The sequence below is a fragment of the Pteropus alecto genome, unplaced genomic scaffold (genome assembly GCF_000325575.1).
Source record: "Pteropus alecto unplaced genomic scaffold, ASM32557v1 scaffold103, whole genome shotgun sequence".
Taxonomy (NCBI): domain Eukaryota; kingdom Metazoa; phylum Chordata; class Mammalia; order Chiroptera; family Pteropodidae; genus Pteropus; species Pteropus alecto.
In genome coordinates, this window is record NW_006436288.1 from 5511687 (window position 1) to 5538530 (window position 26844).

Genomic DNA, 26844 nt, shown 5'->3' on the forward strand with positions numbered 1-26844 from the left:
GAGAGGAGGACGAGGAAGAGGCGGAGGCCGAGGCGGTGGCGGCACTGCTCCTGAACGGCGGCGGTGGGGGCGCGGGAGGCGGCGGCGGAGCGGGGGGCGGCGAGGCGGAGACGATGTCGGAGCCGAGCCCCGAGAGCGCCAGCCAGGCCGGGGAGGACGAGGACGAGGACGAGGACGAAGAGGAGGAGGACGAGAGCAGCAGTAGCGGCGGCGGCGAGGAGGAGAGCAGCGCCGAGAGCCTGGTGGGCAGCAGCGGCGGGAGCAGCAGCGACGAGACGCGCTCGCTCAGCCCCAGCGCCGCTAGCAGCAGCAGCGGGGATGGGGACGGCAAGGAGGGCCTGGACGAGCCCAAGGGACCGCGGGGCAGCCAGGGTGGCGGCGGGGGCGGCAGCAGTAGTAGCAGCGTCGTCTCCAGCGGCGGCGACGAGGGCTACGGGACAGGGGGAGGCGGAAGCAGCGCGACCTCCGGGGGCCGGCGAGGCAGCTTGGAGATGTCGTCGGATGGGGAACCCCTGAGCCGCATGGACTCGGAGGACAGGTCAGTGCACGGAAGCGTTTCCCTTTCCCTTCTCCTCTGGCACTCCTGGGTCCAGGGGGACTTTTTGCCGAGATCCCCGGCCCCTCCCCCAGGCTTTCAACTCGGGAATCTTTCCCTGCCGCCGCGCCCCTCTCGCCGCGGATAGCGGCTTCAAACTCTCAAACCATTTCCCCCCTAACTCTCCTTTCCCCGCCTTCTTCTCCCTTGGCTCTTCACTCCTTACAGACCTAAGGACCGCTCTAACTCGGAAACAGTCCCCAAAGTAGGCCTAGATCCTCTGGCGGAGCAAAAGCGGCCCTTGATGTACACACCTCGGTGCACAAGGTTAGCGTCAGCGGTGTTCGCGAACACTTGTCAGAGCTATAATTGACAAGTGTTTTCCAACATGGCTGGTTTCGCCTGGATTTAACAGAACTTCCTTGTTGGGGGACGGGGGGAACCCCAACTATCACTCCTTATTACTTAAAAAATAATAAGTATTCTTTTATAGTTAATCAGTGCTTCCAAAATTCTTCACGTATACAGTCATTAATGTGGTCTCTGAAGTGATTTTAATAACTTGTTTGCTTTGTGATCAAACGTGGGAGAAAGTTTAAAACGAATAAATTCATTGTAGAAAAGAAAAATGAGTTGATGTCTTTTAAAATAACTGAGGAATCGAAGAGAGTTGGAATCGGAAAAAAATACAGTCTCGATTGTGCAACGTATTAGTATGCTGTTAACATTTTGATATGGTAATGCTTTAGCGTGAGAGTCATGATTTTAGATGATAATATTTAAAGTCATGTATTGGAGAAATCTCTAAAGGAAGTAGCACTTTTCTAAAGCTCGTTAGAAATAACGTGGAGACTTAAAAAATGCGCTTCATTTTTTTCGCGACATTAAAATTGATTGCAATGCTATGTTTCAGCTGATACTATCATTTTTGATCTCTGGAAAACTCCGTATTTTAACTAATTGGTTTTTAATGTACTTTTTAAAAACAACTATCTCATGCATATTATATTGCTTCTAAAGTATATTAGCATTTATTTTGACCATCTGCTAATGTTTTGATGAGCAGTAGAATTTTTAACAATCGCTATTGACTTTTAAGTTTTAAATATTTAAAGTTGTAGGAATTCCGATTAACTGATAAAAACGAACACTTTGGTTTATAGCGAATGTAATGAAGAATACAAGGCCCTACATTGAAAATACAGCGTTAGAATCTGTTTGACACTTTAATGTCTAGTTAAGAAAACATCTTGGATGGGGTCAAATAGACTACAAACCTTAGAAAAATTGTACTGAACTACCTAAGCATGGCAGGAGGGAGAATGTCTTCAAGAAAATTAAAAATTGATGTGAACTGCACAACGAATCATGTATTAATTATTTTGTTATATTCTCCTTCATTGGTACCTGTAGATATTTGAAAGTTGACATAGACAGTCAGCATCTACCATAGTTCTGTTTAACAGTGTACACACACACACACACACACACACACACACGCACGCACGCACGCACACTCACACCTAGCACCGCAGAAGTTGTCAGTCATTTTTATTCTCACAACTGTGGTGCAAGATAGGTATTACTTTGATTTCCATTTAACAAATGAAGAAGCAAGTTGAATGTCTTACTAAAAACAACAAGTGTAGAATGGTAGTGGTGGAGCTGGATCAGAACAAAGGTTCTCTAGTCCCCTGCTGTTTCCACTTCACAAGAATTAGAATAATTCTTAAATAACAGTCTGTGTCAGGTTTGTTTTAAGTTAATATCTGTCCTCTGCATCCTTTTAGGAGACAACGAATTATTGGTCAAGTAATATTTCAGGAAGTAGAGTTTTGGCTGTATTTCATACTTATTAGATATTCACTTGATTGTCTAATTTCCACATCATATTTCAGAGTAAGGAGTAAGATATTGGTGCCTCAAGTCCAAATAAGGTTAATATTTGATACCGAAACATACTTGCTTTTCTTAATGCTTAAACATTAGAGACTGCAAAATAATGTAGTCATTTTACCATTCAGGGTAATACAAGCAATAGATTTATTACTTGTATGAAAAAGCCTTACATTATTAGTGAAACTTGTTATGGTCTTGATAATCTTAATTCTGAAATGTCCCTTTTTTGCCTTTGAGGGTTTTTTTTGTTGTTATTTTAAATTTGGAAAGGATTCATAATTCTTAAAAACTGTTCTGCAGATTACACCAGTCTATGTAGATTTTACAGATTGATTTCATGGTAGGAAGTCTTTATTTTTGTAACTCATGAAAGGATATTGTGGTTTTAAAGTGCTTTTAAAAAACTTGAGGCATTCCTATTGCAACGATTTTTTATCTCACAATTATTCTGTGTATTAGAATGCCTGTTCAGTTTTCTATCATTGAAATTAGATTGCATCTTTGAGGTTAACATACTTTAGAATTTGTTGAACTTTCTTAAATCTTTTTTTCTTTTAAAGAAAGAGTTAAATATAAAGCTTTAGAACTTACCTTTATGGGCATGTATTGGAAGTGTTTGTTGTATGGTGAAAAGTAACTAATTTATAAAATGATTAAATGACACCGGGTACAAAAAACATTTTCCCTAGGAGAGAGTTATTCAAAACCAGCATAAGTGTATTAGTGTATTTATTTTGATAAAGTTAGAAAACCTTAAAGATGATAGATAATATAGGAATTTTCTTTGGGAGTACTATTTAGATGTGCAAGACCCCTAAAAACTAGTTTTACTTTGAATCTAAGCTTGCATTTTTTTTTTTAAAAGTTTTACCACCTTTTAAGTTATTTTCAGAGGCAAAGTTAATTTAAATACAATTTTAGAATTTAAAATGCCTCTAAAAATTTTTTTTGGTTTACAAATTGTTCTAGCTATTGAATCAGATTATACTTAAAGAAAGTACTCTTAGCTTCTTATCTATATAAATGAATCGATAATAACCTTTGATTTGTGGTTATTTGTCTCTTTTTTACATTATGTTGTTTTTTTCACCCCCAACTAGACTATGTCATCACTTATTTTGAAAAAGCCAAGACCTCTTTTAGACACTTTTATCAGCCTTTCTGCATAAATTCATGCATCAAGTGAAAAGAGCATGTTTAAGGATGAGGCGGATAGGGAAGGGCATATAGAATGAAATTTATTTTAAATGATCATCAAAGGTCACAGGGTCTTATCATTTTGTGGGTCAAAATTTTGACTTCTAACCATTTGGGTTGTAAACTTTGAGGTATTATTAATATTGCTTGACAGTGGGAAAACAGACTTATATTGCCCAATTTCCCAGTGATATGATTGGGGAGATCTTTTTCTAGTTATAGAGGCTAAACTTTTAAATCATACTAACACTAGAAGGGGGGCTGCATGTTGAGGTTATTATTGTCAAGCTTTATTGAGGAACTGTAGGTTTGAGGCAATAAAATATTTTTATGTAAAGTAGTATTTTGCTTAAATTTCATGAGACTCTTCGCTATTAACCCCTTTCAACTGTTTACCCCTTTCAACTCTGAAGCAAACAGCTGTCCATAATCTTTCCAGAATTCCTCTTTTAGCTACCCTTTTTATTTTGATTAAATTTAGGGAAAAGAGCTAATAGGTCTCAGTTTTCATTGATAACATATTGTAATGCTTAGTTAAGGAAAGTAGGACGGCAATTCAAAGTGGGATTGAATTTATATGGAGAGATTCTAAGGGGTCGTTTTACTTTTAAGAAACATTAAGACTACTTTGTTGAGTCAGAGAATCCTGTGTGTCGGCTAGTTTGCTACCAAACACAGGTATTTACTGTGTGCAAGGTTCTTTACTGGATACTGTGAGAGAGATGACAAAATGCTTCCCACTTCACATTGCATATTGCTGTGAGACCTAATTCCAAGGTGTAGGTTTTGCCATAGCTCGTAGTTCAAAACTTCATTGACTACTAATGTAAACGAAGTTAGAGACTTCACACCTTTACTGTTTTATTATTTATTGTTGTTTAACACATTTTCCTAAAATTTGCAACTTGAGAGAACAAACAATTGTTATCATATATGGTTTCTCAGAGTCAAGAATGGAGAGGCTTACCAGGGCAGTTCTGGCTCAGGGTCTCAGAAAGATTGCAGTGAGAATGTTGGCCAGAACTGCAGTCATCCAAAGGCTTGTCTGGGGCTAAGAATCCTTTTCCAAGATGGCTCACTTATGTAGCTCTTGGCAAGAGGTCTCAGTTAACTCACCAAGTCATTATCTCCATAGGGCTGTTTGTGTGTCCTCATGACATAGTACCTAGTTTCCCCCAGAGCAAGTGATCTGAGAGAAGCAAGGAAGAAGGCCACAATGCCTTCTTATGACCTACATAATACCTGTTCACAGTTGCTTCTTCATATACCTTCATTTAGCAGATAAATTTTTCCTGTTTTTCTTTTCATTCATACTTATGATACACAGTAGTTGCTGCAGAATTTTGTTTACTGAGACAACCTTCCAAAACCCATCAAAATGCCGCAGTGAATCCTTTCCTGGTCTTTTAAAACGTGGCCTTAATTTATTTTTCCTTTTAATTTCCATGTTTGTATTTATTCTCTAATTTTTCCTCCCCTTTTTATGACTCTGTTCTATAGGTGGAGGGATGTGTAAAGTATCGCAGTATGAAGAGCCTATAATCTGGAGTTAAAGGGTGCAATTCAAGCCTTAGTTTTGCTGTTATACCTGTATTATGATTTTAAGTAAAATCTTTGAGCTTTAGTTCTTCAACTGCAAAAGTTAGGTTTTACTGTGGGGAATTTCTGTTAACTATTCCTGTGAACTTTTCTGAAGAACGCTTGTTATTTGAACGCTTGCTTCAAATATACCATCCTTGTTGTAGAATGGTATATTTTTGAGAGCAGGTAAAGTTTAGCTTGTTTAGAATTGTGTAGTATTTAACACAATACTTTGGAGCGGTGAATACTCACCTGTTAGAATTAAATCGAAATGCCAAAAATAAAATTTGTATAAATAGAGGAGACTATAAACTGAGAGCCAAGAATTGGTGTCCTTGGTTAGATCATTGTATTTGTTATTGATGAGTTTAAGGCCAGCTTTGTCTCTGGGCGTGCACTCAAATAAGGCCTGTGAGATTGTATGCAAAATTTTATGTGAGCATTTCTCTTGGATGTGAACAACTTTTATCAGATTTTGAAAATTTGGTCTAGAAGAACTACCAATTTAGAGGAGACTCAGAAGTGCTTAATGTTCGTTGAAATTGTAAATGTCTATAAACATTTTTAAAACATAAGCATGAGTATGGGAATCTGAAATTGATAGTCACCAAGGTTTTTTTTTTTTTAAACCATTGTTTAGAAGCATTTACTGTATAAAAATGCATAACATTTTGTCAGAGTTAAATGGGAATTTTGAAATTAAAGAGGGAGAAAGAAGTATAGGGAACATAGTGGTTAAGAGTGTGATATGAGTCAGAATGTTTGGATTTGAATTCTGGCTCTCACTTAAGCTGAGTGGCCATAGGACAGTTATTTAATGTATTAATACTCTTTCAGGTTTCTTATCTGCAAAAGGGGGAAAGTAATGGTTTCTCTTCTGTAAGATTGTTGTGGAGATTACATGTAGAGTATTTGGCACACAATTTATTAAGCGTTTACTATGGAACCTTCATTATGTGTTAGGTACAATTCCAGGTGCTGGATATACAGCAGTGAATGAAACAAAGCCTTTGACCTCATGTGCGGAGGAGACAGACTGCACAAATGAACTGATAATATACCTAGCAATGATTTATTATTATGAAGCAGTGTAAGATCTAACGTGCCAAAAAGTATGATACCAGCTGTTAAATGTGTGGCATGTATCTATGAATGAGTGCTGCAGAAACTTGCAAAAGGATATGCTAGACCAAAATATTTCCTTATAAAATCTTCATTTTAATTAGTTTTTTAAACATATATATCTGTTCTGTGGGTTACCCAAAAGGCCTCATAATCTCTTTTATATTTAATAGTTTTTAATGTGTAAATGAAGCTACTGATCTATTAGTAAAAAGCTTTAAAGTATTTTTTCTAGTAATGGTAATGGATTTGCAGTGATCTAACCACATGTTGAGTTCATTTTTATGACTAATTGTTTGCATTTGTGAAAATAATAGTTACATTGACCTTAGAACTAAATGGACAGTTTTGGGCATGGATAGGAGATCAGATGAATGTTTGGATGTTTAAAAAATATTTTTTAAAAGTATTTATTGGTGGTTATCATTATGCCCTGTTTAGTGATGAGATGATAATACTTCTCCAGAGATTTAGTTTCAAAAAAGAAGACTAAAAAGAATATTCCATTTTCTTGTTTTTCTTTAAATTGTAACACAGTACATTATAATTAAAATTGGAGAGTACCGTGATGAGTGACTAATGTTTTGGTGAGAGAGGGTGACTGGATTTAATGTTTGGTGAGTGATGAAGAGAAATTTCTAGAAAGCCCGAATGAACGGTACAAAGGAAGGAGCCTAGCATATTCAGGATAGTTCCTGCCTATATCAGAGTATCCACATTGGAACTAGGAAATAAGAATTAATGGCCAAAGTGGGACTTTTCATGCTAAAACATTCACATCTTTCTCATGACAGGTTTGTGAGTCAGATTTTTTTTGTCTCTCCCCATCTTTTGTCTTTGTAACTCCTACTCACATTCAAGTCTTAACCTTGAACATTTTCTCAGGCTAACTATCCCTCATTCTTTGTTAGACACATTGCTAGACACAGTGAATAACTTCAAGTTATTCATTGCCCTTATCACAGTTTTAATGATTTATCCTGCTAGAATGTGTGCTTGGTAACAATAGGAACCATTTCTGTTTATCATTGTTCTGTCTGCAGCACCTGGCACAATGCTTGACACTTATTTTCGGTATTCTTAAATATATTTTGGATGAATGATGAAACTCGTGTTTTAGAGGAAAATTATAAATGTGGCAAAGTTAAAGAAGGAGGGTTCAGGAGCTGGGAGACCAATTAGGAGGTTAAAAGGAATAGTACAGTTGTGAAATGAAGAGACTTGATCTAGGGTAGAAGATGGGGGAACAATCATACTTGAAACTGAATCAAAGGAAAGAATCTGATTTTCTGAGTTGTCTCTAAGACAAATACTGTTATTAATTCTGAATAAAATAGGTTTTTTTCTTGAGAATTTAATTGGAACAGTAGTTTACATCTATTACTAAAATAACTAAAGGAATACTAGGTAATGAAAGAGCAATAAACCTTGCCAGAAAGACTTGGGTTATTTTAATTTAACTTCTCAGAAGATGTTTGCTTACCTGTAAAATAGGAAAAATATCTTAGTGTTATGATTAAGTGAGATGGAATATATAAAAGGGTCTAGAACTGTATTTAATTCAGTCATTTATCCTCCCACTTCTCATGCATAGAGATGTGGAAAGAATACTCAAGTGGGACTAAGTAATCAATTTTGTACTGGCTTCACTAGATACTGCCTGCAGGAAATTTAGCAAATGATTTCATTTCTCTGAACTTCAGATTGATCTTTTTCTTAAAAGTGAGGGTTTTTGAATAAACAATATAATTTGGAAGTATCTTTTAGACAAAGTATTGCAGGTGTGACTTTGTGGTATCTAGGATCTCAAAGATACTTTAGGTAGGTTCTTCTGGGTTCAAAAATCACCAGAATTCTAATTTATATTTGTGGTGTTGTATTGAAGTATCTATTTCTGTTTGTCATCTCTAGGCTATACTTTTAAGATTAAAATCAGGTCCTATATATCTTTGTAGTTCCGGCACTTACCTACCTACACCCACCTATTACGCTGCCTGTATATATTCAGCAACTCAGTAATTGGTTGAATTCAACTGAATATGGATGTACATGGTACATATTTTTTTTCTCACTGTCATTGTGACTGCATGAAACAAGGAGAAGGATTCTGTGCCTATGTCCCCTCCAATTTTTTGTAACAGCATATGTGGAAACAGTATTCGAAAAAGTTGTGATTATTTGAATACTCTAAAGAAGCAGACTTCCCCAATTTATATTTTGTTCCCCAACAAAAATAAATTTGCATACTATTTTAGGAGAAAGCTGTCTAGTTTGCTTAAGAATCTGAGACTCTTGAGCTTATTGAAAGGATTTTAAGAAGTTCAGGTCATTGCATTGTCACACCCAACCAGTGAGGCGAGGAAGTGCACAGAGGTTATAACTTGCCTGTCACACAGCTCCTTGAGAATGCAGGCAGTCCTGCCTCTAGACAAGATCTTAGCTACTCTACTGCCTATATGACTATTGTAACAACATCGACCAGGGATGTTTAATTAAAAGCGTATAAGTAAGTGGCTACTTAAATTTTCAGCCTGTCTCTTTTGCAAAGAATACATTTACATTTCTGAACCTTATTTTCGTTTGTAATATTTGTATATACATAGTAAGATTATGTAGCCTAGATCTCTCTTAAGACTATGAAATATAGAAGTTAACTTTTCAGTGTTGTAGTTATTCCATTTTTAGGAGAATAGAGTCTCTATTGGCATTTTATTTCTTTAACACTTTTCAAAGTCCCTGACTTGCTCTCTCTGATTTTCATTTATATTTCGAGGTTCTAGAAAGATGAAATGTTACCAATTAGAGAAAACAAATTTTAGGTGTTAGTATTTCTCAGTAAGTACATTTACTAGTTCATTTCTAAACTACACAATTTTTGCCATTACATTTTATAAATATCCAAGTACTAAGAGTGGATGAATCAGCAGAAGACTTTTTAGTGTTTTAAATTCATGTTGGCAGTCATTTGATCGTGTCTTTTGAGGTGTTGAGCACTACTGAAATCATTCTTGTCAGAAATGTGTATACTGAAATCATCTGTTAAAATCATTTTTATGATTTAACACTAACTCAAAAAAACACCAAATAAATATGTGATTGCTTCTGTATAAAATGGCTGTTGTTCTTCATAATTTTTTTTTACATACCATCTTTGCATATATATAGATAGGCATTTTTCTGGAAATTTTTTTAAAGAAAGTAAAAGATAACTCCTTATAGTGTAATTGTATTGAAATAGGATGTTTCAAGTGTCACAGTCTTTTTGAAGATAATTGCTTGCTGATGTCTTAAACTGGATGAAAAATGTGGGTGGAGTAATCTTAAAGGGCAGTAGACTAGAGGTGAGAAACATTTAAAATTGTGTGCACAGTGCGTAGTTGGTGATAGACGAATGCAACCTACTCGTTTTCCATTGGTTATATTTCATCATTGTTACATAAAGTCCCTTTTGGCCAATTTAGTGAATGCTGCTGGGTCTTGGGGAAAAATCTTTTGTTTTTATTCAGAGAAGTAATTGTGGGGATAGAGAGTGGTCTTTTTCTTGATTAGAAAAATCCATTTTAGCTTTTTAAATTATAGTGATAATAGCTTGTCATTACAATAATAATAGTAATAATAATATCTTGGTTTTGGCTAATTATTATTACTGCCTCCAATTTATTTTTATGATTAGCTCAGTGTGACAAAACCATAAATTTTACTTGCCTTAAAAATCCTTAAATTATTACTAAAAACTATGTGAACATATACTATGTGCAAGACACTAGCTAAGTTTAGGAGTTTACTGTACGTAAGAGGTTTATAGGTAATTCATAGTACAGATCAACCAGAGAATAAGGAAGCAGAATTCTTCCCCTCCCGCCTTGAGTAGGAAGGACCATGGGGGAATTTGACTTGAGCATATAACACATATAAGAAAATAAGCACTTGTCTTTACTTTTCTTTTTCTGTAGTTGTTTCTCAGCTTAAAGATCTAAAAGCCCACAGCACCACAGCAGATTGGAAGGCAAAACCAGCTGTCCTTACAGAAATCCTGTAATTCCTATAATTCCTTAGTCCTGTCTAAGACCAATTTTATAACTTACTTTTGTTCTTGATTAATAAAAACTAAAGTATGCCTTTGTTCCTGGAATGAATATTTGGAGTTGGATTATATATTGACATTGTTAGGCTCAGATCGGTTTCAGTTCTAAATTTGGGACATGTTCTACCAGAGGGTAGTGTTGCTTTCTATGACTAACCTTGAATAATTTTTTTATGAAGCTAATTGACTTCTAGGATTAAAATTTAATAGTTTATCTTGTTTGTAAAACTGACGAGATGAGTCAAATTATATGTGAATTCTAAATAACTTGTGTGTGCTGTAGATGAACAAAAGCAAAGAAACAACTTGTGTGCATACCAGACGAAACTGAGTGACGATTATTTTGATATATAATACAGTCTACATTTCATTATTTCTAAAATCAATAACTTGCCCAAATTTCTCCTTTATAAATGTGGCAATTAAATTGTTTGGCATTAGTGATTTGTACTTGCGTGATTTTGGGCAAGCCACATAATTTTTTTGTCTCAGTCTCATCTGTAAGAAGAGGATACTAACAGTACTTACCTTATGATTGTTGTAAGCATTACATGAGTTAATACATGTCAGGCATTGTTCTAGTTACTATGGCTGCATGACACCTCCAGTAATTAATGGTTTAAAGCAATTATTTTGCTTACAAATCTATGATCTGAGCAGGGCTTGGCAATGTTAGATCATTTCTGTTCCACTTGGTGTCAGCTTGGAGCATGTAAAGACCACAGACTGCAATCACCAAAAAAACTCACTCATGTATCTGTCACATATGTGGTGCCTGGGCTGAAAAGATTCAATAAGCTAGGGCTCTTCGGCATCTCTCCTTAGCTCTGTGTACTTCACAGGATCTCTTCAGCATGATGGCTTCAGAAGAGATGGATTTCTTTATATGGTAGTTCAGGGTTCCCAAGCTGTGCGTTGCAAGAGAGAGTGCCAGACAGAAGCTGTATTGCCTTTATGACAGCCTTAGATGTCTGGCAGTATCATTTCTGCAGTAGTCTTAGGCCTCCTTATATTCAAGGGAAAGTAATATAGAATCCCACTTCTTGATGCCACATTGTAAAAAGAGGATGATGTGGGAGGTGTACATTGGTGTGGCTATCTTTGGAAAATACAGTCTGACATAAGCACATATAGAACAACCTAGGACATATAGCAGATAGTAGTGTCACGATAAAGTATGGGAAGTCAGATTTGAATAGAGTGCCTTACTTTCGTGATATAAATTTTGATGTTTTAAGTTACATAATATTCCTTAAGGAAATTTAAGAGAAAATCATAGAATGTAAGAGACAGTTCACAGTTTTCTTGAATTATCTTGTTTCTTGTTTCTTCTAACTGATTCAGTTTTAGCTTTTTAATCCCTTTGTCAATGTTTAGAATAAGGAGCAGGGTACAAAATAATTGTCCATTCCAACAAATGAGGGTGAGGAATTGTATGGATAACTCAAGTAAATAGGTTTTACTCTTAAAAAGTACAATATCTGGTATACTACTTCAGACTTTCCCAAAATACAGGATCTTCTTAAATGCTTTGCACTGTTTTGAATTTTAACCTTTAATAATTTTGAATATAAGTGTAGGAGAGACAGTAATCTTTGTAGTAGTGAGTGGCAAAGTTTTTAAGGGATAAAAGGAACATTGCCTGTTAGCCAAATAGCTTATCTTGTTACATGATTAGATTAGGAAATCCCTGTGGTTATAATGTTTACCTACAATTTGATAGTTTGAAAACTATACAGTATACTTCTGTTCAAAGCTTGTTACCAGTTTCAAAGCTAAACTAAGTTTATAATGCTTCCTCTGACCCTGTTAAATGTTTCTTACTTAAATGTTCTTTTCTTCATTACACACGGAGGACCATATTCCATTCTTAAAACAGAATTAGAGAATGTTTTATAATGAAAGTACTATGAACTGAAGACTTCCTATAGATTATGTGTTTTTCATTGACAGAACAAAAATAAAAGAGTCTTGATCCATTAGAGCAGGGGTCCCCAACCCCTGGGCCACAGACCACTACTGGTCTGTGGCCTGTTAGGAATTGGGCCACACAGCAGGAGGTGAGCAGTGGGCAAGCAAAGCTCCTTCTGTATTTGCATAGCGCCAGTGCTAGCATCACTGCCTCAGCTCCACATCAGATCATCTGGCATTAGATTTTCATAGCACTAGTCCCTGGTGCCAGAAAAGTTGGAGACCACTGCATTAAATATTAGGGAGGTTCTTTTGTGGAACCTCGATCAATAACTTCCAGATTTTGAAGAAAGTGGCTAGATGCCTTCATCATCCTACTTTGACATTTTTGAGGTCAATGATAGAGAAAATAAACAATCTAAAAACAGTTTACAGACTTTGAGTAGTGGTAGATGAAACTTTTTTCCCAAATTAATTTTTATATGGAACCCCAGTGTATAAAACATATTAAAATGGCATTTCATTAGTATTTATTTTTTATAAGTTTAAAATTTTAACATTATAAAGTCAATTAGAACAGTAAAGCTTTTTAGATGAATTTAAATTTGAAGTAGGATTCGTGGATATGATACAAATTTTATGTCAGTTTTAGCATTCAGTTTATTTCCTTTGTTTTGGCTGCTTAGTCTTGAAAATTTGACTCGCAGGTAGTGGGCATCTTATCTTTCAGACTCCATATACACTTTAGTTCTACTGATCAAAAGCTGTAAAAGGGCATTACTAGAATGGAAATTTAGTTTGAATGACACCATTACTTAATTATCTTAATTGTCTTTACTTCGTATCACAGATGTAAAAGTGACCAGCCCCTCAAACTTAAGCAGTAAAACTTAAATTGTTTCATGTTAGCCTTTTAATTCGGAACCAGCTACCAGGCTACTCCCCTAGGATAGTAGAGCATGCAGCAAGTAACAGAGGCTTCTTGGAAGGCCTTTAATTGGGTAAGGCGTGAGATGTGTGATTTGCAGACCTAATTTTATATGAATGGACATGTGGAGGCCTAAATTAGAGTTGGAAAACACAAGTGCGGAGCTGCATCTCTGCTAATCAATGCCATATTTATAGGAAATTGGAAATTCTTATATTTTAATTTTTTTGGAGTGACGAGTAAATTATACTCTTCAGGTACCTGTTCTCAACTCTCCTTTTAAAAGTTAGACATTTCAGTAGCCTAGAAATCATTTCAGAGCAGGGAGAAGAAAAGGACACAAAGTTGCCAAGGAAAATCCACAACACAAACGAATTTCCTCACCTATCCACTTAACCTCAGAATGAATTTGAAATATAGCAGTTAACTTCAATAAAAAAAAAATTATTACAGGTAGAAGCATATTCTTTTCCACTCTGTTTCAGAGACATTTAAACATTGTTTCAGATATAGTCTAGATCAGTAGTTCTCAACCATTTTGCTCTTAAGGACAGCTTTGCTTTCTTAAATATTGAAGAATATTTATCGCATATATCATCAGTAAATTGAATTATGTATCAGTAAAGCTGTTAAGGGGCTCCCAAGATGTCCTTCTTCAAGGATGAGCAGTTGTGTCTGGTCACTTTGCGCCCTACCCGTGACCCAGCTGAATATGGCATATCTGCGGAAACTCAGAAGCTGCAAGGGGAGCTGTTGGCCATAAGATCGTGGCTTAAAAGAAAGTACCTGCTTCAGTACAACGACCCCAACCACTGAAGGCTTATCAAAGATCTTGCCTTGACTCGTTGGATTTACACAAGATCAGCTAATGTCTATCCCAAATTCAGACCCGCTCCCAAGACCTCACTCTTAGGAGCTGTGATTAGATTTGGCCTCCTTTTCTGTATCATGTTTTTAAAACTGACAGTGATGGGAAAGAAAAGCTTATCTGCGAAGGAAATTGGATTGAACATTTAACAACCTCATATTAAGTCTGGCAGTGATAACTATGTTATTGTAAATATTGTATTAATCATTTTTAAAAAGCTGTTAAAAGTTATTGAAGAATCCAAAGAGCTTTTGTTTATGTGGTTATATTTATCACTATTACAGGATTAGAAATTAAAACCAATAACTTTAAAACATTAAAAATAAACCAGTTATTTATAACAAACTTTTTTCAATGCAAAATAACTTTTCCAGTTAAAGAAATAGAAGTGACGTTTTATATTTAATGTCTTTAATGTCTGGCTTAATGGTTTCTCATGTGCTTCTGCCTTCGGTTTGTTGGAATAAACTGGTTTGGTTAAAACGTGGAGAACATCTGACTTTATACAGATAGTGGGAAGAGAAGGAATATTTTAATAGCTATTTTAGATAATTTTGTAGCTATTTGCCAAAACTTGACAAGTGATAGTTTTAAAAGATGATTTCTGATATGGAATCTGAAATCATATCAACAAACTTTTCATATTTTGTTACATTGAGACCATGGTCTTGTCCTTTTGTATTGTGACAGCATAGCATCCATGTATTGCTTCCTCTGCTCCTGTATGTTGTTGTTTAGCAAGCAGATCTTTTCAGTTTTGGCATCCCTGTTAGCCATGGTCAAGTCCATTGTGCACATGTTTTGCTAGGGGCTGTTCTTGTATGTATGAATGAGTTGGCTCTTAGTTGGTTTTCCAAAGGAAACCATTTTCATAAAATCTTTGTAGTTAGTTACCGTGGACGATAGAGTAGAAAGCTCTGTTGTGCCAGATAGTTTTTTAAGGTCCATGGAAAAGAGGAAAAGGAAATGTTTTTATGTTGAAAATATCTTATGTCCTTTTCTAAATATACATTAGAACATTTCTAACCTTTTTTTTTTTTTGAAACTTTCTGTTGTCATGGTATATTTGTATGGCTGTATGTGAATGCTTTAGTTTATCATTCTATAATATGAAGCACTTAGATAATTTGGTTAGTCAGGTGGATAATAATGGTGAAAGAGATTTTTAGCATTTGCTGTCTGTAGCAGCAGCATCAACAAGTAGATGCCTGTTAAAAATACAATATCTCAGCTCTTACCCCAAACCTGCTGAATAAGATCCCAGGTGATTAATAGACAAATTAGTTTGAGAAGCACTGCTTTAGATTATTTAAACTATCTGAATACTGTGTGTGCTTTTTCTGGCTGAGATTTTCTTCAAAATACCAGACTGTTTTTGTTCACATTTTACGGAATCTGTAAGTGTTCATTGGAAAGAACTACTGATTGAAAAATTTTAACATATACATGATCCTAGAACTATTATAAGATCAGATGGAATGTCACCTAGTTCTGATCATCTTGTTATCTTACTGTTATAGAAAGGACACTGCTTTCTGTATGTAGCTCAGGGTTCTGTCAAAATAAGAAATCACCTGTAACTTGTCTCCTGTGCTCCCCTGCATCAAGACTGTTGCCTTCATCACTCTTCAGAGCGGATGGATCTGGGATCAAGAGAGAGCCTGCAGGCTTAAGATTGAACATTTTTTAGAAGTTGAGGAGTCTTAAGGACTGAGAAGCAGGACTCCAGTATGCCTTGCCTGGCTATGGGAGGCTCTGTGGGGATGGCAGCACATGTGTGAAGTGTCTTTCAAGTCTTTCAGGGCACGGGACCTGCCCTTCACCTCCTCTGCCATTTCATTTGCAGTTTTGTTGCCAGTGGTAGACAGCGTTCATGCTCTTAACACCTGCATCATGTCCTTTTATGAGGATCTGTATCTACAGAGTACTGTTCTTTAGTGAATGATAGCACATAGACTGATTAAACAGTGCCTTAGAGTTCACAGATATTTGGACTTGTACGGTTCCCCTTCAGTGGTAAAGTTAATAAGCAGAAGCATGTTAAGCACCATGTAGATAGACTGTATTGCTAGTTGGATTTATCACAAGTACATGAGTCTCTTGACCTTGATTTACTTTTTCCAGTTTAAAGAAAATTGGTTTCATTTTCAACTAATTTTGGACTTTTAAATAAAAGCAGTAGTTTTGTGGTTAAAAATTTTTAAAGGATATGTACAGTGAAAGCTTCTCCTCTGTTCCACTTTCCCACCCCCAACACTGACAGTGTTTCGTGTATCCTTCAAAAAAGCCTTTGCCTTTAAATCTATTTTCCTCCTTCATTTAGGTATGCAAATTGGAACTTTGCTACTCTGTACTTTTTAAAAACTGTACCTTGGAGATTGTGCCACAATAGGTCATTGAGATTTATCTCTTTTCCTGAGATTGTTGATATTGAGTATGATTGGTGTTTAAAACTGTTAATATTTTATTTGCTTTTGGACTTAGTATGACTTATGAAAGTATGAATTTTACAGTTAAAATGTTTTCATATATGAAGCATGATAAGGAAAATAGTAACCATTTCACAGTTAAGAGCCTCTTGAAACTTGAAATTCTAGGGCTTAAATAAAAATTTGTGTTTCAGTATAGAAAAAGCTACCATACCTACAGTTTATTCTTGCAAAAACAATTTATGAACAAATATTCAGATATTCAAGAGCTGATTCATATTTAAGAGTTTTATAGAGATTACACAGTTTTAAAAATCAAGTTTTAGAGTTGAATTTAGAATCTATATATTGACTGGTAGATAGCCAGATAAACTTAAATATGTGAATATTCTTTACAGGAAAACCAGATGTTTTTCTTATCTGAAGCATCCTATAAGAACATTTTTGCTAGCTTTTTGAAATGGGTACATTTGAAGTTAGACAAATTATTTAAGCTTACTTGAGGGTTAAAATTTAGTTTTAATTGTTAGGTTTGAGCAAATAAGGTTGTGGTATAAGGGAATGTTCTTATTTTTTAGAAGGTGGTGCTGAAATGTGGTTGAAATATCATGTTTGCAACTTGCAGTTGTTTGAGAAAATCAAATTACACACAGCCAGTAGAACACAATGTTAATTGTTGAGTTCAGATTTGTATGCACTTTTCTGTATCTTGGAAATTTTCTGTAATAAAAACTTGAGGTGGGACAGCATACCCCTTAATATAATTTTTATAATTTACTGGTATATAAATTGCTAGCTTTTGATGGATTTAGTCAGAAAACATTCTTACCGTTGACCCTTCTGTGGTTGAAGCTAGTTCCATGTAGCTTCTCTGTTGGGAAGATACTGAAAAAAAAAAAAAAAGAATTGCTTTTTTAATGAAGGCAAAGTGAGTTACATTTTATTAAGATGTGAAATTTTGAGCATTCAAAATACTCAGTTACTATTACTCATTTTTGGGGGGGTAAATAAATGATTAATAAGTAATACTTTAGTAAATAAAAAGTAAAGGATTTATTGGCATTTTCAGTCTTTTGGTGGATAAAGATTAGTTTTAAAAAAAAGTTGAGGGTCCGGAAAAGATATTTTATTTGGGCTTTGGTAAATCAGAAATTTTTGATTGAACCTAGTTTTCTCTCTTCTGCTTTTTTTTCTTTCTTTTTCTTAATTTAGAAGGGAAAATACAGTGAAATTTCCCAACTTGTTTGAGATGGAAAGAAGTAGGATGTGATGGCAGTTAGATTCTCAGATTAGTGAATAGAAGAAAAGATTTCAGATCAAGTGATTTGCAAAACCGTGAAGATGATCTTTTGATTGTGAATTGTTTATAGCTAGACACTATTTTTCATGCTTTTTAGAACTATGGAAGGGATGAAATGTGATGAGCTGTATGTTTTTGTATGTGTGTCTGTGTTTGGTTTGTTTTCTCTAGTGTATAGTACTGGAGTTCATGTCTGCCAGAAGTTGCTTAAATTATCTCATATCTGGTTTTGAGGTACTAGTATTTTTTTTTGCCCTGATTTGCACTTTATTGCCAACTAAATAATTTCAAAGCAGTGTTGTTTTCTAATGGAAAATATGGGTAGTATGCTTTGTATGGAGCAGAATGTCAAGTGCTATTCTTAATTAAATATTTATAAGATCATATTCATGTTAGTGAATTTCTAGGAATAACACAGCCTTTTTTCTTCTTTTGTAGCATAAGCAGTACTATAATGGATGTAGACAGCACAATTTCCAGTGGGCGTTCAACTCCAGCAATGATGAATGGACAAGGAAGCACTACTTCTTCAAGCAAAAATATTGCCTATAATTGTTGTTGGGACCAGTGCCAGGCTTGCTTCAACTCTAGTCCAGATCTGGCAGATCACATCCGTTCCATACATGTAGATGGTCAGCGAGGAGGGGTTGGTTTTGTCATTTCTTTTTTTACTCCCTGTTTTCATTAGCTTTATTAATTTATAATTGCTAGTTAGGCTTATTATTTTTTTTCTTAAAGTAATTTGGGATTGTTTTTACACAGGTTTTCTTTTTTCAAATGTTTTCTTTTTATTTACTTCCCACATACTTGATAGAATCAAATTAAGTGGAACATGTGATGTGTTGGATTTTAATTTGCTCTTAGGTATATTACTTTGAAGAAATTAGACTTTCTAAAATAGAATAGTCTAAGCGAATACAATGTGTTCCAAGGTTCTGAAGTTTTGAGTTGAGGACATTCAGGAGTTGGCACTGTTTAGGATTTTTGTTTTTAGAGTGGTTCTAAATTTCCCTGATGCTGAAATTAACTAAATAAAAACTATTGGTATCAGGATTAGTATATACAATCCTATTAAATGACAACTGCACTCTTTCGTGAGTGAGAATTGATCATCTTTCCCAGGTTTTGTCAGAATTGGCTTAGATAAAAGGTTCTGATTAGTCAGTATTGACATATACCCTTTCAGGAATACATTTAATTGTGTCGGTTCACATAATTTTTATTGGATAGTGAATAAAGAGCTAGGCAAATTAGATGAGTCAGAATGTAATGGGCCATAATATTTATAATATTTATATATTTTTTCAACTTTATTTAAGTTTGTCTTGAATAGTTACTGCATTTAGTATGTGTTCCAGAAATTGTCACATTTTAAGTACAGATACTTTATTAGGTCATACATTTCCCATCACCCTGCCATCACTGCTGAGATACAGACACTAAAATGGTTAAAATCATCAAGGTTTAAGTGAGTAGGCAACTGATTCTAAAGGTGGTACTGTTAATTAAATTATACTGAGTATTTTTTTTTTAAACATGCAACCATATAAGCAACCCCAACATTTTAACCTGCAGTACTGCATTTGAAATTTCTTTTAAGAAACATTTGCTATTGTTATTTGCTGTTGTCACAATATGTTACAATGTGTCAGCAGTCTTTTGATTACCGAAGTTTGAAAAGTAAACATTTGTCTTATTATTAGATTTAATATATATGGTGTCTAGGTGGACCTCAGATGTTTTATTAATGAACTGTGTCTGTCATATGTTATTTTCACTGCTTAACCCAGCTCAGTCAGCAGTAAGACAGCTTTGGTGCCAGTCTTTTTTCCCATCCTCACGTATATCAGATTTTTAGTGTGAACTCTCTTAACCAAGTTGGTTTCCTGGTCATTACAGAGTTGCTTTTTGTGAGCCAGTGCTTGATGTCACTTGGGGGTGGTGGGGTGGTGTGTGTGTGTGTGATCACTAAGATAGTCTCTTGAGTCATGGTGTGATGCTATTTAGTCACTTGCCTTAGCAACTATATAGGATCATGAGCTATGTAGAAGATCACTGGGCTTCTCTTAGTAGGTGTGAGAGAATTTCACATATCTAAGTCTTGGATCCTACAAGTTTAGTTGGCACACAGCCTCGTGAGAATGAATGTTTTCAGGCCTTTACAGGTTTGTAGAAAAAAATGGACTGAATGTATCATGTAATCACTGCAATTACATGTACCTTATTGATATTACAGAGGTATGCATGAAGTTTCAGTATTTCTACGATTAGTATAAACTTGTTGAAATGAAAACCCCCATGTCATTTCTTGAACCCTTATTCATAAAGTTACTTTATTACAAATAATGAGACTCTCTGGCTGATTTTAAGATAAATGCTATTTCGACCGCAGAAAGGAGTCCTCATCTTTGAAGGACATTAGTTGCTAAAGTACAAATGTAAAGGATTAGAGAAATGTAGATAACACATTCCAGTTATTTTTACATACCAGTCACTGGTAGATAGACAAAGCTTTCAGAATGAAAGTGTGAATGAGAATTTGAAAACCTAATACTACTGTAGAAGATAGGAAATTTTGATCTGGTTTTGTGCTTTAAAATACAGTAGTTGGTTAGAACATCTGATTTTTTTTTTTTTTAATAGCCTCTTTGAAAGGAACTTTAAGAAAAACATTTTAACTGTTTTAAAGTGTACGGTTCAGTGGCATTAGTTGCATTTATGTTGTTGTGCAACCATCACCACTATCCATCTCCAGAACTTCTTCATTATACAAAACTGAAATCTGTACCCAGTAAACAATATCTCCCTTTTCCTCCCTTCCCCCAATGCCTGGTAGCTGCTGTTCTGCTTTGTCTGTATAAATTTAACTATTTAGGTATCTCACATTAGTGGAAAACACCTGATTTTCATGATGTCATAATAATTTTTTTTTAAGTATTTCTTTTTTCTACCCCAAGTGTAAAACTGTCATAATGGAACAGAAACAAATGAGGGAAAAGTTGCTAACTCTAGAGGACTTTATTATTGAAAGATGACAGTTTTACTGAAGCAGTAAGTTAGCAAGATCTAAATACTATATTAATTCTTGTTCTTTTTCTCATCCCACTCTAGTCTTCACCCTGGAAAAACCAAAACCATATAACAACTTAGAAACTTGTTTTTCTCCCTTTAAGCTACTTATGTTGCCATCTCATGGGGACTTTATATTTGTAGGCTGAAGTCAGGTGGAGTTTAGGTTTTCTTAACCTTTTCATATGTCAAAGTAGGTAGATACTTTTTATATTAAAAGTTATATTAACCATTGTATATAACAAATTATGAATGTACCATTTTAAAAAATGATGAGGCTTTCTCCTGTTTTAAAAAAAGAAACAGGCCAAAAAAGAATCAATATTTTTTGTAAAGTATAATAAGGTTCATTTTTTTGTCTATGACTGGTTTTCAAAAACTAGACTGATCTACTTTACTAATCAAATTTCAAACCCAGTGTCCTCTTAATATAGATATAAGTTTTGGTAAGGAACTTCATCTTGTAGGATTTCAGTGGATCAATAAGATCCATTAATCTTTTGTTCTTTCTGTTTTAACTGTTTCTTTAAAAACAGTTGTCAGAAATATGTTCATGTTTCTTGATGCAGGAGTTATTTTACACACGTCATTTTATTGTTTACTTTTGTATTTGTTCTTTGGTGTGTTCGAGAGGAAAGGGCCAGAGGGAGATTTTGGCGGGGTTCATAGGATATATTGTTCAAAGACTTGAATGCGGCCAGGTACTTTTATGTTATGTAAAATGACATTTGTAGACTTGGGGTTTAATCAGATTACTGCTAGGAAGTGAAATCAGTTTTAGGAGGCAGTCACTTTGCGTTTTCATTGCCAATATGGTATCTCCTGAACACAACATGAAATTGGGCATATCTTTTGCAATAAATGAAAAACATTTTATTCTTGTAATTTGTTTTACTAAATGTTTTTATATTCTGTTTTGTTGTATTACATATCTTTTAACAGAAGAAATTGAAAATGTTAATATATTAGCTAAAAATAATAGGAATAGGATACAAATTTTTGACTCATTTTAGATCTTGAAAGAGCAGACTGATCTGAGACAGAATTATTAGATGTAAAAAATATTTTGCTTCTCTTTTGTATATTTACATTTCGTAAACGAATGAACTCCTTCCGCCCCGCCGAGAAATATTAAAGCTTAAAGGAACCATGAAATCATCCCCTTTTTGCCTTTAGATGGTGTATCTCTGTGTAAATATGAAATCTTTTCATGTCATTTTACTGCAAAAAGAATTTAATTCTTTAGTAAAACTAGCCACCCCCCCTACACACACCCACCCTAGGCATATAAATTATACTGCTTTAGTCATCTCTGTATTTAGAATATATTTGGCTGATTTTAATTTGTTTTAGTAATAACTGCTGAATTTCCTTTATGCATACATAGACTCTGTCAGGTTGAATTGTATTCTTTAGAGATAGATTTTATAATTACAGAAATGTTGATGGATTCATTTGCACAGTCCGAGTGAGATATTAGTGACCAGATAAATATAAGTGTATTTATCTTAATCTGTACTGTCACACAAATTGTTGTAGGTGTAACCTGTGCAAGTATTCAGATAAATACACTGGTACATTTATTCAAGAAAATTGACCAGAGCGAAGGAAACTAAAACTACCTTTGTTTCTCAAATTAGTACCAGCCTTCTTCATTTGGGGCATTTTGGAAGAGATCCCTGAAGGTTAATCTGACCTATTCTGACAGTGATGAATAAGGTTTTATAGAGGAATTCTCAACAGAAACCCCAAACCTCCCTGTAACATTGAAATTGTAGACCTGTACATCTTATAAGTTAGGTTATTGTAAATTTGAAGATTTTTTGATGATCCAAAAATATTTTTTTAATGGTTATGTGGTATCGTTTTCTTTTGACAGTAACAGAAAAATCTGGTGGCAGTTATTTTGAGAAACAACCTTCAGTGTCTAATATAAATTCAATTTTTCTGTTAACTAGTCTTTCTGAGAGATGATTTTCATCGTGTTTTAGAGTTATCAGATATGTGCCCATATTGTCTATTTGATGAAAAAGAAAGAGATTTTGATAGGTGATTTTTCTAAGATGATATAGCTGTGGAGTGGATAGAATTCAGGTAATTTACTTTTCAATTTCTGTTACATCTAATACAACCTAATTAACATAAATCTGTCTTATCACAAGATTGGAATGTGAACCTCTGCCTCAGTATTCTAATTAATATAGTTAAATCTTAAATTCATTTAAAGATAGTATAGAGGAACCATGTGAGATTTTATTTTTGAATAATTTCTTTCATATTTGGGTTTAATTCCTATGGTGTTTGTTTTTCAGAGTTAATTTTTATAATGTGAAAGTTTCTAAAGATAGGGTATAAAATGTTTTTTGCATACTGTGCATCTAAAAAGACTGGTTTGAAGAAAGACCCTTTTGCCAGATTTTCGTCTACCTGTTTTATCAAAAGTTTTCCTAATAAAAATTAGAAAAGGAAATTTAGCTTTTAAAAAATTCTGGTTTTTGTGGATCCTTGATGTGGACTTTTAGTGCTTGTTTTGTGTATCAAGACTGTTCTTGTGCAAGTTTAGTGCTGCTTCTCTCTCTCCCCCAATTATTTTTCAAATATATCACAAATATTTCACCCAAATATGGGTAAACATAGTTAGCTTTGGTCTCTTTACACTTATTTCATTTCCTGTAAAATTTACTGGGTTGATTTTTGTTTGAACCTGAAGGGGCCTTGCCCTAGTAGTGTTACTAGACGTTATTCCTTCTATAGTCTAGACTGTACCTACTCACAATTAAGGCTATTATCTGATAGAATTACAGGGTCTGACATTGCCTCCATATTTCTGTTTATTCATATAAAAAAGGAGCCAAGAGATTTGTTGTTTCTCAAATGTGGCGGTTAGGTAATGTTAGGTAGGGGCAGCATTTGAGTATTTATCTGATTTTTTCCTTTTTTTTGAGAGTAATTCACTTACAGGAGTCACTTAAAGAGTTAGATCAACAGAATTTTTCATTGTAAAATTTGTTACATAAATTATGTTAATTTTGTTCCCAAATACTAGCTTTAAGGCATTTCTGTTTATGGGGCACGGCTTGTGAGAATTTTAGACTAAGCTCTGATTCCTGTGTATTATTTCGATTAAAAATTTAAGATTCTGAGAGTCTGTCTAGTAGTCATGAGTTAGGAAATTGATAAATAGCACCGATTATCTATGTGATGATCACACCTTACTGAATTAATTTTCACAACATATAGGTGTAGCATTACAATTTTTTTCTTTTTTTGGATTCATTTGAAAAGTAGCTTTTAATTCTGGGAATTTCAGGAATTATAAATGTGTACTAGGGTCAGAAATTTTAAGCATGAAGGAAGAAATGTTATAATTTAGTATCTGCTTAATTAAAAAAATTGAACAAATCTGTGGGAGAATTAGGATATGCTATAACTTTCTCTAAACAAGTCACGTCAGATAGCAATAGCAGTGTTGCCTGGTTAGGCCTATCTGATATAAAATGGTTTGGTTTTGAGTAAAGGTTGATCTCAGTTATTTTAGACTGTTGATTTTTCTAGACTCTAAAAAATTTTAACCTTCAGTGATTGTTAATCTTCAGTGCTTTGTGCATCTTTGTTTTGTTCTTCATGTATGTAGTACATTATAGTCTTCAAAGTGTGGCTCTATTTATGATTGTTCTTACCTTAGAAAAGAACAAAACCTAGAAATGGTATTTTGAAGTTGACGATTACAGTAGATTCATATTTCTTTTACTGATAGGGAGCAATTTCAGTGTTCAGTTTGATAGAAACATAATTAGAAAATTGATGTCACATTAGTAGGAAGATGATAAAGATTAGGTTGTTAGGTGTTAGATTTATGCTTTTCGAAACCCAGTCATACTCAGTTCCCTGAACCCAAGAATGTAGGTTATGACTGAGTAGCTCATGCTCATTGCTTTTGCAACTATATTAAACATTTTATGTTAGATTTTGCTTTCTAATCATGATAATTTTGGAAGTCATTTTTAATGAATAGAACAGTGTAAGATTAAGTAACATGCATGTGAGAGTAGGAATTCAAGAGCAGAAAAATTATAATTTGATAATTTGATTGTATTCTTCATTCTTTGAAGATGAAACTATCAGTATCCACTAAGTAACATTTGACTACTTTGATTTATTTTCATTGTTTCTTTATACCTTTATATTTTTCTGATAATTTATTAATACATGCTTGTTCCCTCATACAGTAAATACAAAAATGTAAATAATGGTCTGTAGTCCTAGTTCCTAGCGATATATTATTAATGTTTTGTGTGTTTACTTCTGAATGGCTCTTTGGAATTGTTGTATCTGTTCCTTATTGAGGGAATGGACAGCAGCCTTAAGGGAGTAGGGTTAATACTGTGCCTCTCATTGGAAGTCCAGAAGGTTCGAACTACATTAAGCATTTGATTGATACATTAAATGACTCTGTCAATTGAAGACTTACACTTGCAACATGTTCATTTGATCTTAAAAGGAATAAAACTTTATTGAAATAAGTGATGGAAATTATTATGGCTCTTCTTTTAACAGGTATTTGTTTGCTTATGGAAAGGTTGTAAAGTATATAACACTCCATCAACCAGTCAGAGTTGGTTACAGAGGCATATGCTGACACACAGTGGAGACAAACCTTTCAAGGTAAGTAAATATATATGAGTTTATTTTCTTTTTAACTTGAACTCAAGTTGACAAGATTCTTAATGGGTATACCTTTGCTGTACTAAAAATTTTAAAGAACCATTTGTTTTAACATTCCAGTGGATGCATGGAATTTAAAACATAGAGGGGGAAAGATAATTTAATCAAATTTTTAAAATTTGTAGAACAAAAGTCTCTGCGATAGGGTCTTGAAAATAGTGAACAGACTGACAGTCTGAATGCATGTCTTTAAAATTGGCTATTAATACCTTATGCTCTTAATTGTTTTTTCACTGTCAGAAGTTTTAATTAGCAAACAGCACTGATTATTATTATAGGAAAAAATGAAACTGGAGAACATTAAGGGATTTGATTCTTTTCACTCAATTTTGTGGTCATTACTGAGCTTACTTGTAAATTACTGTGTCTAATAGATTTATTCAGAGAAATCTGTAAAAGAGCAAGTTTTATAAAAACCATTTTTCCATTTATAATTATTAAAAATTAAAATATTTTGGTTTGTAATTATGGAAAGCATATACCATAGAGATTAAAAGTTTGTGTTTAAAGAAATTTAATAGTTGTTAAACTTATAATATCTGTTAGTATGTAAATACTGTGCTAGAAACTTCCTTTGAGTTTCATTAGAGAAGGAGATAATTCTTGTGGAGTTGCTTTTTAAAAATCACATAATTTTTTTTGAAAAGACAATCTTTAACAAGTTTTTTAAAAAATAATTTACATTGAGAAATTTTGCTCCTTTTCTTGTTCTTATTCCCTCTCCCCCAAATAACGTAACCACTGTTACTAGTTTCTAGTGATTCTAGTATTTCTGTATGAAAATACAAGCAGATAAGTATATAGTCTTATTCTTTCTTTCTTATACAGAATCTAGTAAACTATATACTGTCTGTATTTTTTTAAATAAGCTTTTTTTTTTTAGAGGAGTTTTAAATTTATAGGAAATCCTGTATAACTGTTGATTCCCCCAAAACTTAACTACAGTTGGCCCTTGGTATTCGTGGGGGATTGGTTTCAGGATTCCTGAGTATACCAGAATTTGCAATGCTCAAGTCTCCAGTAGAAAATAGTGTAGAACAATGCCCGCAGTCAGCATAGTCCTCTGCATTCACATCCACATTTCCATCTGTGGATTGAAAATAGTTTTCGATCTGTGGTTGGTTGAATCTGTGTATGTAAAACCCATGAATGTGGAGGGCCAGCTATTGAAAAATACTGTACTATAAAATATAAAA

General features: G+C 34.3%; 1 protein-coding gene and 1 pseudogene across 3 annotated transcripts in view; both read left to right on the plus strand.

The window, feature by feature from the left end:
- The first annotated feature begins 39 nt into the window (after window positions 1-39).
- The window catches only part of AEBP2 (AE binding protein 2), a 70808-nt gene continuing 44003 nt past the window's right edge, over window positions 40-26844 (plus strand). Inside the window, exons 1-4 of one of the 3 annotated variants that reach the window (XM_025047416.1) lie at window positions 40-538; window positions 764-862; window positions 18293-18500; window positions 25481-25588. In XM_025047416.1, coding sequence (XP_024903184.1) covers window positions 114-538; window positions 764-862; window positions 18293-18500; window positions 25481-25588 — 840 coding nt within the window. In that variant the 5' untranslated portion in view covers window positions 40-113. The remainder of the gene's footprint in view (window positions 539-763; window positions 863-18292; window positions 18501-25480; window positions 25589-26844) is intronic. The other 2 variants (XM_015590012.2, XM_015590010.2) reach the window with 2 other exon arrangements.
- Window positions 8847-18268, plus strand: LOC112480316 (annotated as a pseudogene).